The 20,313-nt window shown below is 40.8% G+C and overlaps 1 protein-coding gene across 1 annotated transcript in view; it reads right to left on the bottom strand.

Annotated features, from left to right (window-relative positions):
* Positions 1-20,313, bottom strand: part of prkceb (protein kinase C, epsilon b) — a 115,181-nt gene that overhangs the window by 71,042 nt on the left and 23,826 nt on the right. The window contains exon 2 of the mRNA XM_072677721.1: positions 10,804-10,867. Within this exon, the coding sequence (XP_072533822.1) occupies positions 10,804-10,867 (64 nt within the window). The remainder of the gene's footprint in view (positions 1-10,803; positions 10,868-20,313) is intronic.

Here is a 20,313-nt window from a genome sequence, read left to right as displayed (position 1 = left end):
AACTGATGCCCTGGGAGGCAATGTATTGTTTTTGGTGTCTCTTGAGTGCCTCTTGTTTTGTTTACTTGTATGTGTTAATTGCAATTTAAGCTCACATCTGCGCCAAGAGATACTCCTTGTACATTGTGTACTTGGCAAACTACACAATAACAGTCTAATTGGCCTCACACACACTGGCCTCTTTTTACAGGTAAGACTAAAAAAACCCTGATCCTTCTCATCCAGCAGCAGAACATCATAGATTTGTCCACTTAACCCCTTGAACAGCCTATGGATCGCCGACGGGACGAAAGTACTACTACAAACTCCAATTACAAAAGAGTGGCGCCTCCAGTTTGTACAGAAGTGTCTGTATGTCTTCCTGTGTTAAAGGGTTAAATCATTTGTGTGGTTTAATCTATTAAAAACAGGCAGAATCCATAACTGCACAACCGTTTTCCATCCCTAAGAATTAAACAGGCTTTTGTTTTTGTTACTGTGCCTTTAAGACAGTTGTATATAAATGATCTTAGTTCTGATTGGCTGCGCCTCATTCTAAAGGCAGTCTTCACTGAAACACTCCTTATAATGTCAAAAAGAAAGGGTGGGGCTACACTGCTGTGGGTTAACTAGGCATGAATGGAAATTAATGGTGATTTCACATAAGCAGGGAATTCAAACAGGGCCATTTCTGCAGCGTAATTCCCATATATGGGCCACACGGACTGGCTTGGAGTGGACGGTATGTTTAGAATTTTTGTTTAAAAGCGAGGACATTTTGCTTTTTCATGATATGAGGCCCTAAATCCCTGCAGTGTATCAGTTCAGTAATCCGATGTTGGTGATTTGTCTTGACACTGACACTAAGGCATGATACTATGAGGTCGTGTAGCGTGTGCAGCATCTGGGAACATGCGGCAGGAGACACAGGAGGCGTGAAATAAAACATGTCAGGGTGAGGGGCCTTGAAGACCACCAGGCTATGGTCAGCTGTTCATGCCAAACCTCGGAGATATATATTTGCTGAGCAGCAGCAGAGCGCTGGGTGATAACAGCACTTACTCCAACTCCAACTCTCTCTCTCTCTCTCTCTCTCTCGAGATCTCTCACACTTTCTAGACATTAGACACCGCACAGAGTGACTAAAACAGCTGAGAAAAACGAACAGCTCTTAATAACTGGCCCTGAAAGGATCATTTTAAGGAATGAGACAAATATCGCACTGATAAAAATTTCATGTGGTGACATTTGGTTTGTAGCTTAACCTATCATACACAATGGAGCTAGCAGCTTCACTGCACCACTAAAATAAAGGACAGAAAACCCACTGTTACCCACATTAGTAATAAGAGCCAATGAAATGAAATAATGAAGCAAAAGCTGGTGGAAGCAGATGGAAATCGGCACTAGGCTAAAAGATAATATTAACATTAATTAAGATTTTTTATATTGTGTAGATATTGTTAATTTATCTACATTTTTGCATCTGAGTGTCTTGCCATCCCTTTGCTGCTGTGACACTGAGAATTTCCCCACTGTGGGACTAATAAAGGATTATCTTATCTTATCTTATCCAACCGAGGCTAGCTGTTACCATCTCTTCTCTGCAGCATCCACTCCCTAGAAACAAAATCTGGACCACCTAAGCGGATTTAAAAACTGGAGCTAAACACGTCAGGTAAAAGGTAAAGCTAAAGGTAAAAGAACCGTCTTATTTTTTGGGGGGCAAACTAAAGCAAGTGGGTTCGAGGCTCACAGCTAACACGCCTACAATCTCTTTAGCTTGCTAACCACACGTCGTGCTGAGAGGACAGCAACACTGCTCAGTAAAACTCAGGGATAATTACGGTGTTTTTGTTGCAATTTTAAAACTTTGCTATGAGATGCACTTTCTGCTAGCTTTCGTGCCCATCATTTTTTATTCCATCAGGCTTTCGGCTAAAGAAAATCTGGGTGTTTCATTCTTAGGCAAAATAGGTTTGTAAATAGGCATGTTAAATGGCATCTGACCATTCGTACCTTAAGAAAGTCACACACTTTTTATTTATACATCAAATAATACAGTGAAATACGCAATAAATGCATTGCTAGGCCACTGGCTGAATTGTTTATTGTACAGTTTCATTTCAGTAGCTTTTCTAACGTAACTCTCTATCACTATCACATTAAAGGATTAGAATTAAAGGGTTTTTTGTGTTAGAGGGACACATAAATTCAGCTTCTAGGCAAAGGTACACTTAAATTGTGTCCCTTTTCACCTGCAGTCATTTTAATTCTGATACAATATCAAATTGTGACACTCCAGTATTTTGCACACAGTTATCAAGAGGGTGTGAGCAGCAAGCCATTGTTTTTTTTTTACAACACACTTATGTTTATTATGTATATTCTGTGAAAAAAATCCCTCCTCACTGCCTCTGCCGTTCTCTCTGAAAGCAACAGCGCAGTTTTCTGAGAGCAGATCCAGTTTCAAGAGGATTCAGCTGCAGCTTTCATTCTGCCACAAATTTACACACACATCCACAACACAGCCAGCTCCATATGGTCATCCAAGAGGAGAGAGAGAGGGAGAAGCTTGTAGATTGATGACTCAGCATTTTTGAGTCTAAAAACTGATCCATTAGAAATGAAATACAAGGCCTGATCAAGGCATTTTGCCATGTCTTATAAGCTGCTGTGGAATGAAGGACCAGTTTTGTCTTTGTTGGGTTTTATGGCATGATGTGTCTCAGCAACAGTGCTAAGCTTCTTGCTATGCTGCTGCAAACAGAGTACTCAGTAGCTATGTGTACTTCAGACAGTGTTTCAAGGAGAATATCACAGCGGCAAAGTGGGAAGCAAGTGAGAAATTGTACTGTGTTAAGATTTGTAGATATTACACTCCTAAAAATGAAGGTGATGCATCAGAAGAACCACTTTTCGGTCCCATAAAGAACCATGAGAAGAACCTTCAAATTGGTGAAGCACCTTCATATTCACACATCTCTATTACAAGGCTCTTTAAGCCCCTGAAAGTGGTTCTTCTATGGCATTACTCAAAGTTCCCATTCGAGCACCTTTATTTTTAAAAGGGCTCCGAGTGGCCTGTTGTGCTACAACTATGGCCTGGGGGTCATGAGTTTGAATCCCGAGCCATGCCGCTCTGCTCTTCACTCTTTATGATACCAAAGGAGGTTCTTCAATGGCATTACATTTACATTTATGGCAATTAGCTGACACTCTTATCCAGAGCAACTTACAAGGTTTCTGGTATTACAGAGGTGGGCCAATGTAGTGTTGATATAGGAGTCTTGTCCAAGGAGTAGTGGCGTAGTGCAGCATAATCACACCCAGAGTGGGAATCAAACCCCAGTCTCTCTCATGGTGTGGTAGCTCACTGTCAGGTAGTGGTGTTATCTGTTGCACCACACTAACCATGTGCATTCCTCAAAGAGTCCACTCTCTTCGCTCTATAGCGATGTTGGCCAGCACAGGCGTCAGTTAGCTGACGCGGCAAAGCTGGGGACCCGGCACTTTCCTCAGAGTGTTTTCCACCTACTCACTTACACATCACTGTGGATGCCAATGATAAGCCTTGTCAGCAGGATAATGCTCCCTGCCACACTGCACTCATTGTTCAGGAATGGTTGCCCTTGCCTCCAAAATTGCCTCCCCACATCTCAATCTGACCAAGCATCTGTGGGACGTGCTGGACCAACAAGTCTGATCCGCAGCTTTCGCACCTCACAACTTACAGAACTCGAAGGATCTACTGCTAACACAGCACAGAGGTCCTTCAGAGGTCTTAAAGAGACCATGCCTCAACTATTTAGAGGCAGGTGGTCATAATGTTTTGGCTTATTGTTGTGGCCTTTCAAATTCTCTGTTTTTTACTTACAGATGTTGCAAGCTTGCAAACATTAGAGTGTCTGAGCAACCATTCATATGCATTATGTGTCACTGCAGCTTTCAGGTTGCATGCTTCAGGATGTGTGTGTCTGTAACTGGTTTGATAGAAGACACTGGTCTCCAGCTCATCACAGTCACATTTCTCATCATGCTGTCTGCATCTCGCCTGTGTGTGTGCGCATGTGTGAGGCCTGCTGATGCTGAGCAGAACTGATGCAAGGCAGGCAGCCAGCAGCCCTTGAGACACACACACACACACACACGGCTTCCAACTTCTTTTGCACAAAAACAAAGCTAATTCTGCTTATATATGTTGGTGCATGCCTTTTTATCTGCATCCACTTTATCTGTACTACATTCTCCACCATCTCTTCTTTGACACACACTTGCTGGGATGTATTTGCCAGTTTGTGTCCGAGTGAGTGTGTGTCATAGATCCTGCTCTGTGATCTCCCAAAGACTGTGCAACACCATGGATTAGTGTGAAAACCAAGCTTCGCTGTCCACACTGACTGGTGTTGCTATTGATTTTTCAGCCCCCGTGCTCCTCATGCTGTCCCTGTAGGTCTATGAGCTGATCTAGGATCAGCTCACACAGCCATAACACTGAGTGCACACTGGCTGTGGTGGTGCTGCCATAGATCCCCTGTAAAACATCATACTTATTGCCATCAGAAAAAGGACATTAGCATGGCACACACTCCACTGCCCGAACAATCACCTCTTTATACACACAGCTCTTAAAAGTCCTCCTAAAAGACGTCCACACACTCAAGCACACACACACACACACACACACACACACACACACTGAGCATCTTGTTCAGCCAGACAGCCTACAACAAAATAACACATACTCTGGTCCATTGTGTAACAACTGGCCTACAATATTGTCTTTAAAGTTGGCTAGAAAGACACCGCTGCAAAGTAGCATACGCTGCTGGGATCATGCAAAATTGACGGAATCAACTCAACATACGCTAGCATGTATAAAGGCCTTTTCAGAAACAGCACAAACCAGCGGAATTGGTCAGTGCTAGGCGATATAATTTTACAGCAGTATCATGATTAATTATACTTCGATAATTTTACCTTGATTATTTGATGTTTCTCAATGTTTATATTAATAACTCAAAATAATACAATAATACAGACACAGTATACAATACTGTAATAAAGCATACTGTGGAGCCTGTCCCTCCCATTGCATTGCAAGTTATGAGGCTATTCAGACGGGTCGAGATACTCGTCCACCATCTGCCCCTCATCTGTAATTGGTGGATTTCTGGATTTCACTCACACATTCCACTACTTTTGTGAACCTAAGACCTTGGTAAACTCATTTCCTGCACCAAAACAATTCGTCTACATGCGTAAAGGTATGTATTTACAAGACATAAGCAGAATGTCTAAAACCAGACCTTAAGGGTTAAGGGTCAGAGGGTTAATGAACGGCGAACACTGCAATTTTCTTTGGAACAAGCTGCTCAAGTTGCTCAGTTGGCTCGGTGTTTGAGTTCTCCTCCATGTTGCTTCCATGTCCATGACATAGACTGGATGGGGCGTGGAGTCAAGTGACCACACACAGGGTAGCATGTTTTTAAGGGGACAGTACACACATAGTGGGGAAGGTACTAACTGATTCTTAACAAAATAATAATAATAATAATGGACACAAGCCAGATTAATTTGATTAGAGGTTCTGAATGTGGGTTCAGAATAATTTTGGATTAATCACCCAGCCCTAAACAACAGAGTACAAACAGTAAAGGTTTTGCCAATAATCACCAATAACTGTGTCCCAGTCAAAGACCTTTATTTTTGAGAGCCTATAAACAAATCAAATTGGGCATAGTAGCTTAATTAGGATGAGCTGAGATGTGCACATTGCAATATCCAACATACTTAGATTTAGTATTTTTACGTCACTGTGTAGCTACTTATCTACTGGATTTATTTGACATTTGAAGAGTTTTGTGTTAATAAAAAAGGCAGAAAACCGAGAAATTGTTGACAGGTTAATTACGTAGTAAAGATCTAAATATGGCACGTTAAGAAATTGGTATTTTTCAGGTGTCAGGAGTGTACATAATACAAAATAAGCTTCATTGCTATGTGATAATTAATATTCCTGATATAAACAAAAGGATCAATTATTATAATTATGTTAATTATGAATAAATAGTTTTAAACCTCTTTTTCTGTGTTTATTTAAACAAACATCTGGTATTCAGACACCATTATGGCATGTCATGGTTACTAATTACTGTTAAAGGAATGCATCATGTAAGGCATGCATCTTGTCATCGTCACACATAAAACTCATATCTCCAAAACGGCAACTTTACAGGACAAGGAGAAAACCTTCTAAACTTTCAATGGAAGTCGATGTAAAAAAGTTTTATTCCACATCATTTTGGATCATTTCTTTTTGGATCATTTCATTTCTTCATTTTGGATCATTTCCCATTTTGACATCTTGTCATGTCAAAAAGTCAAAAAGTCAAAAATGACAAAACAATTGAGGTACAAGGTTCTTAAGTGACGATATATAAAATATCTGCATTAAATGATTTAGAAAACAGTGATGAGATTGTTGACTACATTGCCAACCTCTATGACCTAAAATAACTTCATGCATGTGTATGTCAACATTTGCTTAAAGGCAAGACACACCCAACAGAAAGCTTGTATATGACTACTACACCCAGACATGTCAGGTTATGGAGTAAGTTAGTGGCAGATGCAGCAGTTTTTTTTTGTTGTTGTTGTTCGTTTGCAAAAGGTCACACAAGGCACCGGAAAATATACAGCCAGAAGCAGTCAGTGCAGACACACACACAGATGCATGACTGATAAAAGCTAGATTAGATCACATTTCACTGCAACTTCAGCTTTTGAACACATACGCACTCTCTCTCTCTCTCTCTCAAACACACCCATACACACACACAAAGAGACCTTCTGACTCATGACATGTTCTCCAGGCACTGCAGCCTTTTCTTGTGTCTGTGTGAACTTACCACGACACTTTTCCATCCTCACATATACTGTATTAAGCTCTGCCTCCCTGCCTGTCTTTCCTCCGTGTGAACAGAGCAAATGAAGTCCTAAATAATCAGTCGTCTGCTGCCCGCTGGTGACAGCTGCATGTCCATATCGCAGCCACTTAGCTGTCCACTCCGGCAGAGCCTGCCGCCACTCGCCCATTAGCCTCAATCACACTGACACGGAAGGATTTGCTGTAAATTCGAGTTACTAAAAAATTGCTTTGTAGTAACACTAAGTAAGTAACACACTAAGAAACACAAATGAGGGTTTTATTAAACCCCCTGAACCCTGTATGTACAGCAGCTCCATTCATTCATTCAGTTCTGAACATTCATAACAATTCCTCAAATACAATTTGCCTCAGTTTTATAGGCCCTAAAATAGAACCCTGTGGGACTCCACACAAATATGCTGATTTAAACAGTTTCCAGATCATCCCTAATAGTTTATGCATTAGGATTAATAACTGAATAATTGGCATAGTGTTTTCTATGGGACAGTCTTGCTCTTTCGTCAGTAAAGCCTTTGTTAGACATTTCTAAATGATTTATTCACTATGCAATAAGCGTTATACATTACTGCTTTTATTAGAACATGCATGAAAATGCATTATTAGGTGTAACTGTAATTAGTGTTGCACCCATTTGGATAACACATTGGAATCAGCGCTGATACTGGCACTTACACACAGTATCAGTATCAGCAACAGAGAGCATCGATACCATGAAGCTTACTGATGCCCTTTTTTTTTTACATGAAACATCTAAATTAGTATTCATTTATTTTTTATTATAAAAAACTATAAAAAGTGGAACACTACAAACATCAGGATTTATATGCATCTATCGAGTATTTACGTCAGAGTTGGTATCGATACTCAGTATCAGAAGATGCTTGAAAATTATTATTAATTATCCCCTAATTATTTATTATTCTCTGTCTGTACTGTGTTGTATTGTCTGTCTGCACTTGTATTGTGTTGCACTTGTGTTCTGTACGCACTGTGTCTATGTTGCAACATGGTCATGGAGGAACTTTGTTTTGTTTCACTGTGTACTCTGTATGTTGTTGAAATAACAATAAAAACCCACTTGACTTGACTTGACTTGACTTGAAAATCTGGTCTCTGATTCGGAAAGGAAAAAGTGGTATCGGTGCATCCCTAATTGTAGTAATGCATAATAGACATTTTTAAGACCCTGTTATGCAGATGATTGAGCATGAATTACTACCTATGCTTACTTGCTAGTAGTGCAATTGGAAGCACTTTGATACATGTTGATACAGCAGTGGATTTTAGTCAATTATCATAAACATGTTTAATAGGCTGATGCTTGCTACATCAGTTTTGGACTAGAGCTATGAGGCTAATGTAGCCAACACCCAGTGGAAACCTGTGTACACTAATTTCACACTTGGCGCAAGCCAAAGAGAGTTTCTTGTGTGGTTTTAGACCCTGCTGTCTTATCTGCAAAAACAGAAGACAAAGCTCAAACTCCAAGATGGCTTCTAGAACCGTTTTTGGCAATGCAGCGTAGACTGAACTTTAAGCTGAATTGTCACTGAATTGCAGTGTCACTTAATGTACAGTTTTTAAGAGGATTGGAGCTTTTGGGATTTCTTCTAAGAAAAACACTTGGATATTTGTATGTATGTATGTATATATATATATATATATATATCATATCTAAATTAGTTTAAGGGCTGGGTGGTAGACCCCTTGTGCTCTGAACAGTGCATCAGATAAGCACTATAACCCCTGAATATCATGCTATACCTGTATCCTATTGGCTGTAGCTGTCCAATGTCAGTGTCAATGTTTAAGCATTTTTCAACTGATACCAATATAAATCCCATACTATTGTGCAACCCTACTTAAAAGTGTATCTGAGATCAGTCAGAGCAAGGTCTCCTGGGTCAGTCACCGAGAGAGACACACAGCTGAAGCGCTGATGCATGCTGGGGTCAAATTAACACTTCAAAGCTGTCCGGCAAAGCCCAGTGTGCTGACCTAATCTCCCACTCCATCCAGTCAAGCCTCTGATCACTCAGATGGTCTTTGAAATGTACACAGCTAGGCCCGAGGTCCATGTAAGCATCAGGCCTGAGTCTTTTGGGACTTCCAGTGTGTGTGTTCACCGCTGCTCGCTGACGGTCTATGATGTTAGAGCTTTCTGATAATGAAAGGAAAACGGCAGCAGTTTTATAAATGTTGAGGTCTTTTTACTCTGCTATTATTGGATGATTCATTAAACTGGTGGTCCGAAGTGTGCACTTCCGGAGCCAATATTGATCACAACATCAGCATATCAATACCAGACAGCATATACAGCATTTCCACAGTAGATCACGCTACTTGACATTTACACAGAAAAAGGCAGCTAGTCTTGAGGTAAACAAACAAACGCTAAGGACATGTTACCTCAGCTAACGCTAATGTCCTTGCCCTGTACAGCTCGTATCTTTCAGCTCAAACACAGCCCGTGTAAAGTGGCTGAAAGATGCCACGTATATAAATTGATAAGAACGCTCTAGCCAGTTTGGTCCATCAGTTTGGTCCTGGTGGCTGCCTGGGGGTAGGCTCCATCCCCTGCTTCTAAGTGGAGGTGGGGCTTGGGTGTGTTGCTGCTGCTGCTGCTGAAGGAGAAAACACTGAAGGACATCCACTTGTGGCACCTCTAACACTGGTGCTTTGAAAAAAGTAAAGGATCGGAACTGGATCTGGCTTAAAATAGGCAATACTTGATCCTTTTCGTTAAAAAAGGCCTAAAGCTTATGTTTATTCTGAATGCAAAATTGAATTATGTATTATGTATTTCAGAATAGATGGTTTAAAGGAGAAGGACAACCAACTGGTACATCATTTCCTCATCAATACAATACATCACAACAGAGTTTTATCTTTCTGTTTACTTACTTTTGAGTATAGCCGTGGAAATATAGTGATAATAATACATGTATAATAATGTCAATGAGATCAGTTCTATGCATAGCTGATAAATAGTTTTTCTTTCTGTCACAGAATCCTGGTCATTTTTTGGAAAATGTTTATAGACATTAAATAAGCTCCATAAAGTTTAGCTGACTTTAGTAGCCACGAAATGAGAGTGATTAGCAGAGAGCCCAATCACACACTAGTTGCTGGTGCAAGGATGCCTATCCGTCGGCTGTGGTGCAGCAGTTCAACAGGAATGCTTCAGTAGCGATACCCCAGTTCCAATTTCATGTTCAATTGAAACCTAATGCAACTATCAAGAGGGGAATGCAGGGTTTCACTTAGCTAAGACGAGACTTTGAGAGAGGTATGCAAAGAGCTTTCTCCAAGGTAGAGGAGTGCAAGGAGGGATGAGCAAGTTCTTTAAGCGAGCTCCCTCTGATCGCCTTCCAGGAACACCAGGAGCTGATAAGAGAAAATCCACCAGGAGTGGTCATAAGAGGAGCACATCTGGAAGGTTTTTTCGGCGGAATTAGGCCATACTGTATCTGGTCTGTGTGATCATGCGACACAGTTTTACCCCATGGCGGCGCAAGAGCACATGATCAAGGGCAGGACCTTTCATAACAAAACCCTCAGCTTCACATTCAAAAGACTGAGAAGGATTTACCGTCTGTTCTGAACAACAGGCAGCAGGACGTCAGATACTTCCTTGGGCAAGGAACGACTTCAATAACTCACTAACTCAATTCCGTATCTTTAGGAGCAGTGCAAAATGCTGCACTGCTGGGTTGGGCAGCTCTAATCAAATGGATTTGTGTAATATAAGACGAACCACCAAATCTGTTCAGTCGTCTTTCAAAACAATCCTTTAATTAGGGCTAATGGCTACAGAACAACGTAGGCCATATAATCAGCCCAGGGAATATTACCAGAAAGATTTACATTACCTTCACTGGAAGATCCAGACAGGTCGATAATAACGTACACTTTCCCCTCTGGCTCCAAGTCTATCTGTAAAGCAAATTAAAAAAAACAAGCATACTAATGAGCTCAACTGAATTGACATACATTGAAATATATGTATATATTTATAACATCACATATCTCACAGATCACCCCCATCTTTACATAACATTCACATTGCCTGCAACAAGCCAGCTTTTCACATAAACCACTTTTTTTTCCACCAGACTGTAATTCAGCTGGGCTAGGATTATCCTCTGTTACATCTGTCCACTCTTCTTTATGCAACATCTGACTCTGGCCCTAAAAGGGGGTTGAACTGGGCATGACAGGGTGATGTCATCGTCTTCTAGTGCACTCTCAAGAGCAAAAGCCACAACCTGGTCAATCAGCATGAAGAGCCTCTTAGAGAGCATTTTAGTCTCCCTGGGTGAAGCCTGCAGTTCTTTATGGTCGGGTTTAGAGCGGGTTCGAAGAGATTTCCCAAAGATCTCCATCCTAGAGAACACACTGTTGTGGTAAACTGGCAAACGCATGAGCATGGCTGACTGTTCCACTGTCACAGCTTGGTTCCTAAATTTCATCAGTGGTCTAGTTTACTGTACGCACTAGTAGTGTAAATACAGTCATTTTCATACGCGTATGAAAGACTGGATTATAAGATATTAAACACACTATAAAACAGTTCTTAGTCTCAACTAAACTAAATCAATCAGTTCGGAAAATCCTAAAAATAAAGTGATTTCAGTAATAATCAGCAGCTCATTTTGCCTAAATTGTGTGACTTTATTCATACAAACACATACAAAGATTGGATCAGTTATCGGCCAATGCGTTCAGAGACTACGATCAGATCAGGGGAAAAATAATCAGATCACGAAATCCCTTATTTCATATATAAAAGCAGAGGTTTTACAGATAAACATGAGGCTCGCTCTCCAGCTATACAGTGTTTATAAGCTGCATGTATGCTGTGTTTTAATAGCAGCTGGAGGCAGCTAGAGTTGCTCTTAAAAGCTGCTCTTTTGTGTCTGTCGTTCAGGCTCAGCAACTCTGGTGAAGGTGTCTCATCACTTATTCAGTACACACAAACAGGTGACAGACAGACAGACAGCATTATGGGAGAACAGTGCCTTACACAAGAAAACTCAAACTGCTACATCATCTGATCCTTCTACTTTATGAAAGTCACCTCACGGCCTGCTTTCCCTTTAAAAAAAAGTCAACCGGACCAGCCAGATGGCCAGACGGCCCATGGTCTACCTCCATGAAAATGATCAATGATAGCAGGGGAAAGGAAACAAATGTAACAAATGTAGGTCAACGAAACATTATTCTGTCCAGGACACATGATATCAATCATAAAATGAGAGATGATGGCTCCTGCGTGCCCTAAATTGGGTTTCATTTATTAATGGTTCTAAAATCTCTCATCAGTGATTACAGTCTGCTGGTGGCATCTACATCAGGACGGCCTTCTAGAGGCACTCACCATGAGCTGTCTTCTGACTACATGTGTGTGTCAGGTTGGCCTGATATTGCAAAGCGTAAGCGTCTATGTAATACACAATAAGCTGCCGTTTATAAGCTATATCTATCATATAGGTGTAGCACAATTGGCCGTGCTCTCCCCGGGTGGGTGGATGCACTCTCTGCCCTCATCACTACTGAAAAACAATGTTGGCAGACACACTCGTCTGTAGGGAGCTGGGGACCTGGTGCTTTCCTCCATCGATGGCAGTTCAAAGTTCGAGGCAGATTTACGCACTGCTATCGCTAGGGGGAGCTATGGATGGGTGGGTTAACTGGCAGTACCAAATTGGGAAAAAAGAGGGAAAAATTTGACAAACAAATGATTTCTTTAAAAATATATATTTTTTAATTATATAATAAAAAACATAAATATAATATATTTTATAATTAAACATTTTTTTAAAACAAAATGTTAAAATTGCTAGATATTGTCTACGTATATATATTTGATTTTTTTTATTATTATTTGTAACTATTATACCCATCATATATGTTTATATTTACTGACTGTAGCTCGTCTATTATATTTCTCGGCTGTAATACTTGCAGCCCCTCTCTATCTCGTCCATCAAAGCAAAGCAACACCCTAGGACCACTGCTGAGCACGCAGATAACATCTGGGTGGTAGACCACTTTCAGCACAGCAGCAACGCTCCAGTAAACATTGTGCATACTTACTCAACACCCACCTTGACAATGAGACTATAACTCATCTTTATGATCCTCCAGTCCTCTATCAGTGATTAGCATCTCATCACAGGATGACCAACCCAGCTGCGAAACTAAGGTGGTGTGTGAACAGCACACCATACATTAGCATCTGGTCTGCACTGGCCCTACACTGGCCACTTTGTATAAATGCAAGGGGTATAGACTGGCCAGCAATAGATGAGCTCTTCTGGGAAGACGTTACAGTGGTGAATGTTGGAGCACTGCTGTGAGGATCTGATTGTTCTGGATCATAAACGTCACTCCAATTCCTCTCAGAGGTGCTGGATGGAGCTCCGTCACTTAACAGAACAGTGGCACAGTGTGAGCTTAGGTTCATGTGCAGACGGCAATGCTTTTCTATGGGGATTATACAAGTTATGTGTGTGCACCTGGCCCAGATAGCAAACGAGAGATGGCCCAGTTCTGGCCACACTTATACTTTCATCTGGCCCATATACCACCCTTCGTCCAAAATCTGGGTGCCAGATCACGGCCACAGTGATATACAAACATTGTAGGTAGAACTAAGCTCCCATGCCATGATAAACCTTAAATAACCCACAATACACTTCCCATAAATGACCCGTTAGTGCTTTAAGTGGGCCATCCTTGGCCCAGAATCGTCTAGGGGTATAAGAAAATATCGACAAACTTCACAATATTATTTTCTCAAAAGGGAATTTTGCTAAAAAAAGAAATCACAAATATTGTCTTACAGTGAATCACAGTATATTGAATCGTAACCCCAGTACTGTGATATGTTCTAGGTTCTTGCCCGTACACAGGCCTAGTATCGTCTGCTAGCATTAGTGTCAGCCTGTATCAGCGAGGGGTGCAGCTTAAAGCAGCAGAATTCACCAATTAGAAGGGGCGTCTGGATAGTTTTGGATGTATAGTATAAACTGGCAAAGGGAAAAAGACTACGGAGGCCCTTGAGGACCTCAAGTGATATCCTCATTATTACACACACACACCGATCCTCATCTGTATGTTTTTTACTGGGGGTCTCCGTTTCAGGAGGGTTCTGGAGTGTGTCATCTCTCACGCATACACACACTGTACAGACGACTGTACACACTGTCATCGGGGAGATAAAACATAATGTGTTCAGTGTTCTCCCAGAGCAGCTCTCCTCTCGTTCTCCCCCTGCCTCTCTCTCTCTCTCTCTCTCTCTCGCTCCACTGTTCTCTCTCCCACCTCACTTGCCAACAGTGTTCTCCACGACTACACATCATATTTTTTACTCTATGTCTTTGTATTGCTTTGCCTTTTTCTGTACAGAGACTCTTCAAATATATTTTAGGAACATGTAAGAAAGTGGACATGGCGAGGTCACATGGCTTCATTTACCTCCCCTACAATCCGCACAAATACACACATGCCCCCACCCACACAGAGACAAACACACACTTCATCCTGAACGATGAAGCTCCATTAGAAAGATGGGCTTTGTCACTTGTACCTGAACACATGGGGACACTGGAGTACTGGAGGAGGATCAAGCGAAAGCGCCTGAATTGAATTACAGCGAGCAATTCAATTTGCCATTGTCTGTGTCACACACACACACACACACACACACACACACACACACACCTAAAGACTCTATTCTATAAACCTATTCACATATTTTGAATGTGGATTTGGTTGAATAAGCAGCAGTGGTTTAACACAAGCCTGCCATACAATAGCTACTAGACACTCAACAGTAAGGAAGGCTTACATTTTCACTGAAGTACAGCTTTTAGCAAGCCATTGTGAGTCTAATAAGGTTTAGTCCGTTCCTATTATGCAAATTCAATTTTTTAGGCACTCCACAAATTCAGTACTACATCTCTGGTCTTCACATATAGGATCCCATAGCGAGAAAATATGTCAGGGACCCACATAAATGATCATTTTTGTGATGTTTGTATATCTAATAGAACATATCTGGTAATGCTGATGCCAATATCTACATAAATATCTACATATCTCTAAACCTCTAACAACTACTTTTGTAGAGTTACAAATCTAGTAAACTGGAAAAAAATGGAAAAGTGCACTATTTCGTCCAGCATCACCTAAATATTCTGCTCCCCTAGAGCACAATAAATGGATCAGTGTGAAATATCTGGGCTAATGCAATATATTTCTACTAATTATTTTATGTTTTAAGAGATATTAATACGATATAATTCCATTTTAATTCCAATTACAGTTGCTCAGCACTACAGATTACATACATATTACAGCTGCAACTGTCATCAGCAACTCTTCATTAACTCTTCATCAACTTCATTTAATACTAAATATTTTTTCCCAATATGTTATTTTAAGCAAATATACTCAATAAATGAAACAGTACCTGGGTATGTACAGTACGCCCAAGTCTTTTAAAAACATTATAGTCGCTTTGCTCCCAGTGTCAGAGAGACCACTCTCTCCCCTCATCACTCTTAAAAGCAATGTTGGCCCGCCACAGACGCCTGCTAGCTCGTCTGTAGCAAGCTGGGCACCTGGTGCTTTCCTCAGAGTGTGTCGGCTGCCCAGTAATGCTGCATCGGTGGCAATTCGGAAAAAAATGTGGCTTTGCATGCTAGTTTCCGTAGCATTGCTATCGCTAGGGGGAACTACAAAGGGGTGGGTTAACTGGCAGTACCAAATTGGGAGAAAGAGTTGAAAAAAAATTATAAATTATTTTTACACAAAAATATTATATAATTGTATAATATAAACACTATAAATATATTATAAATAATATATTTATTATAATATATGTATTATAAAATATATGTATGTATTATTATTATTATGATTATTATTATAAAGCAAATTGCTAGGTATTTTATATATATATATATATATATATATATATATATATATATATATATATATATATATATATATAAGCATGACTTTAGAGGTTGTTGTAGATCTGTCAGAATTTTTTAAATATTGTCCTGTCACGCTTCTCCCTGATTCACATCATCTAGAAAAAGCTTAGAGTGTCAATTCAGCAAAAGGCTGCAGTGAAGATGCTCCTAGCAACACTACTCTTAAGTTTCTACAGATAAGGGGGTTGTATACAGGCTCTGATAGGTGATAGAAGCAGCAGGGCTGCTCATTATATTAACGCCCCCACAATATTTCCATACACCCAACCCACAAGCGCCACAACCAGGCTAAAAGCAGATACCGAAAAAAGGCTAAAAGCTAATGTTAAGCTGAACGTAGAAGGGAGAAGAGCCAATCAGGGGAAACACTGCTGCACCAGCACCAGACCAGGTAAAAGGGCTAAAAGACAACACTAGCCCTTAGCTGCTACACTGTGCTGTCAGCTGTATTGTGTTTATAAAATGTTTCTCTTTGGTTATGGAAGTTGCATGGGACATGCTGTCTAACCCCCCACACACACAAACACACACCTGTAACCCGGCCACCCTTCAAATGAAATTCTGCAACAGCCCACTGACATTTAGTTGTCCAGTGCTCTAAATCCACCTCTTGTAAATGTGCATGATGTCCCACCCCCAGTTTTGTAGATGGCTCTGAATTACAAGTCTGCCTCCTTACTCATTCGTTGTAGTCAGAAGGCTGCTTCTAGAGTGTATCTGCAAGATGCTGAAATGAGAATCCTAGCTTCCTAGCAAGAAACACGGCATCTTTGGTGTGGGTGTGTGAATCTGTGTGTGCCACACTGTGTATGTGTGACCTAGCATATCCTTTACAATAGGCCAAGTAACGCATCCTGTGTAAACCTGTGTCGAGTGTGTGGTTACATGATAGCTCTAACCTAACACCCACACATATCCTCTCTCTCTCTCTCTCTCTCTCTCTCTCTCTCTCTCTCTTGCTGTCTCTTATACTTTTCCTCTGTCCCACTCACATTCCCTTTCATGTAAGCTGCCATTTCTCCTGTCTCCCTTCCATTCCTCTCACACGCACATCCTCCCTCCATTTCCTCCTTTAATCTGGTTTTGATGGAGCCACCGTTATGGCTTCATTAGCCGGCGCAAACTGTGCCTAATATCAGCTATTATTTTGGCTTCCGCACCCTTAGCTTTCCCAATCAATAGCTCTCGCAGGAGTCATGTTGTGTTAGCTACACAGTGGAAAAGCTGGGGATATTGTTGCGTCTAATGCTCAGTACTTTCGGATCCTGGTGATGATGGTGACAAAGCCATACAGGCCACTGTAAGCATAGACAAATCACACAAGAACTACAAGGAAAGGTTTTCATGGTGTTTAATTTGGGAGAACACACGTCTTCCCTTTAATGGACATCTTGTCCTCTTTTTGGTATCTAAAAAAATGCATCTGCCCCCTCCTAAACACACACACACACACACACTATTGGTCTATATATACCTGCATCTACATGCAGCTATAAAGAGAAAATCCTGTGGATTCTTCTCTGCAAAATCAAGCGGACCAAATATTGCGAGGCTAGCCTAGAAGTAGGCAACTACCTCAATTTTATATTGGAAGGAAAATAAATGTTATGAAAAAGGTGGTAAAAATCATTTTTACTTGTAAGAACTCACCCGGCCATGAGATCCCAACCACGGTGGATTCCTGTGGGTCCCCAGTGTCACCTTACATTTATGGCTGGCGTTCAGAGATGATGGACCATACTATCCTCCCTTTTTGCAACTACAGTAATACTTCTGTTTCTACTACATAGCTTCTTCATCCAGCAGGTGGGTGCTAGTGCTTTCATAATGTCCGCAGTCGGAATGAGATTCACATGATGCTCATTTAAGTGGCATGAATCTGGACAGGAGAACTCAGACTGGCACAGTGTCTTTGCAATTTGGAGAAAATAGCCCAAGAAAGCCTTATGAAGTCAACCGATTCTTTCCACTCTTCTTTTCTGCTATTCAGCATTGCGTGTGACTCTTTCACACCATGGCTGAGAGACAGCCAACTTAAATTCAAGCCCCAATTATCTCATCTTAAGCCAACCAGGCCTCAGAAAATGTCATTGTCTCTCTATAAAGCAACAATATGGAACTTTTATGCCCCTAAAATAGCAGCTTCAAAAACACTGTGATGCTGCGCTGACTTTGAATGGGGCGAGTAGCGCTGCTATTGGTGTTACTCCGGGCTCGGCACCCTGCTAACCGCTCTATGTAAGTCAGGAAAGCAGTGTAAAATCCTGTAATATCACTCTACCGCGTCAGTCCACATGCTTCTCTTCCAAGTACTTTTAGTGACGGTTCTAATACTGCTTTAACTAAGAATTTCATAGGAATATTTAGGGGCGGGCGATATCGGAAAATAGCTTATAATGATACATAAGGACATTTTCACCATGCATTGCATGTGTCAAGTTATTTTGACAAGCAGACGAAATACACAAGGGGAACTAAACCCAGGTTGTCTATAGACAGGAGGAAGATCGCTGCTACAATAAAAATGAGCTATATTCAGTGCTAATACAATCAAAGCAGAGTTTATGCAGAGTGGTGGAGGTTAGCAGTAACAGTCTGCGTGTGTGTGTGTGTGCGGTTGCAAAGAGGAAGGTGGGTCAAGATGAATATTTTTGAATATTTTATTTCAGATCTTCAGTTAAGTTTACATTGAACTACATCTCTCTGCATCTATCTGTCACCTCTTTCAGTTTAACATGATATGATAGTAGAAGATAATCTCGTAGTAAATCTCTCTCTCTTTCTCTCTCTCTCTCTTACACACACACACAAACACACAGACAGATGGACAGTAGCCTTCCTGTCGCATGAGTGCCATACCCCAGAGCCAACATCTCACAGTCACCATAAAGCCATAAAATAACATTTCCGAAAACTCGCCTTCTCCACTCTTTAAACCCATAGGCTATGCAGGCTACTCCGTTCCAAATCCACTGTCTGATCCGACGGAGCGCAATGAACTAATTCAGGTCCATCTGTTGCACCCAGTGCGGTAAGATCTGGCTCTGAGACGCTAATCTGGGATCAGTGCGCTCTCTCAACTCTCGCTTCATTCTTACACAATGTGGCCAAAAGTATTGTCAGATCTTTAAAGCAGCTGTATGCAAAAATTGGTATTCCTTGCTCTTGGACTCCCCCTACAGTCGGGAAGCGTTACTCGTGCTTTGGGCCTCTCGACACATGCCTTTCTGGACAAGGTGAGAGATACAGAACCATCATTGAAAGTGAAAGAGGATGTGGACTGCGGCACTAAAGTGATATTGTAGGATTTTGCATAAACTCACATTGCGATAATTCTTACACCTGCCCGTTTCATCAAAGTTACAAATCCACATAGTAGCAGCATGCCGACTCAAAGTAGCAACGGAGTAGCAACGATAGAGACAATCCCTATTACAGGGCAGTGGAGCATCACAATGAATTGGAAGCCGTTATTGTAAGGTACAAATGTTGCATAATGCTGCTTTAAGTGAACTTTAATAAAGTTAATAAGCAAGCATTAATGGAAGTTCTTAAAGCCTTGCTTCCTGAGTGCTGTTACTCTGTAACTGATCTGACAGTGCTTGTTTTGACTGGCATGTTCTGTGTCAGTGTCTTCTCTTCTGACAGCAAATGGGACCATTGACGATGTTAACATCCAGTGTTTCAACTGTTCTTTCAAAGCAATTGCATTCGATGTAGTTAATGGTCATATATACCATGAGTGTATAGAACATTTTTGTTTGCATATTTTATGATGAAACTGAACATTTAAACAACCAGTAAAAGCAAGTCATGAATAGTTCTTATCATTAAACAGACATTTAATGGAACTTTTACATTACAGCACTTTTCATGTGTTTCCATGTGGTGTTTTTTTTGGCAATACAATACACAATATTAATCACAATACATGTAATCATAGACTAAAAACATCAGTAGTGACAGATTCTTATAAACTACTATTCAGATCCTCTCCCGTACTGAATACAGTGATTTTAATTCAACATCTGCTGCACTTCATCTAATTAAACCAGTATAATTACACTGTTTGTAATGAAACCTCAGCTGATCAGTGTTTATTTAGCACTAACAGTTTCCTCCATATGCTTAGAAAAGCATATTATCACGATAAAAAAACTGATCACGATACCATAAAATCTTGTCATATTGCCCAGCTCTATTCTGAAACCAAATCTTGAGTTTAAGCAGCTTGTTTAAAGGCCAGACACTGAAGTTTAGTGTCTTTTTACATAGAGACATGTACTTTATTGTAATTTTGTAATGTAATTTTTTGTATCCAATATTTCACCCATATCCAATTACCCAACCCATACACACCCCCCGCCCCCAAAT

The sequence above is a fragment of the Salminus brasiliensis genome, chromosome 4 (assembly GCF_030463535.1).
Source record: "Salminus brasiliensis chromosome 4, fSalBra1.hap2, whole genome shotgun sequence".
NCBI classification, from domain to species: domain Eukaryota; kingdom Metazoa; phylum Chordata; class Actinopteri; order Characiformes; family Bryconidae; genus Salminus; species Salminus brasiliensis.
This window is presented reverse-complemented; position numbering and strand designations above follow the sequence as displayed.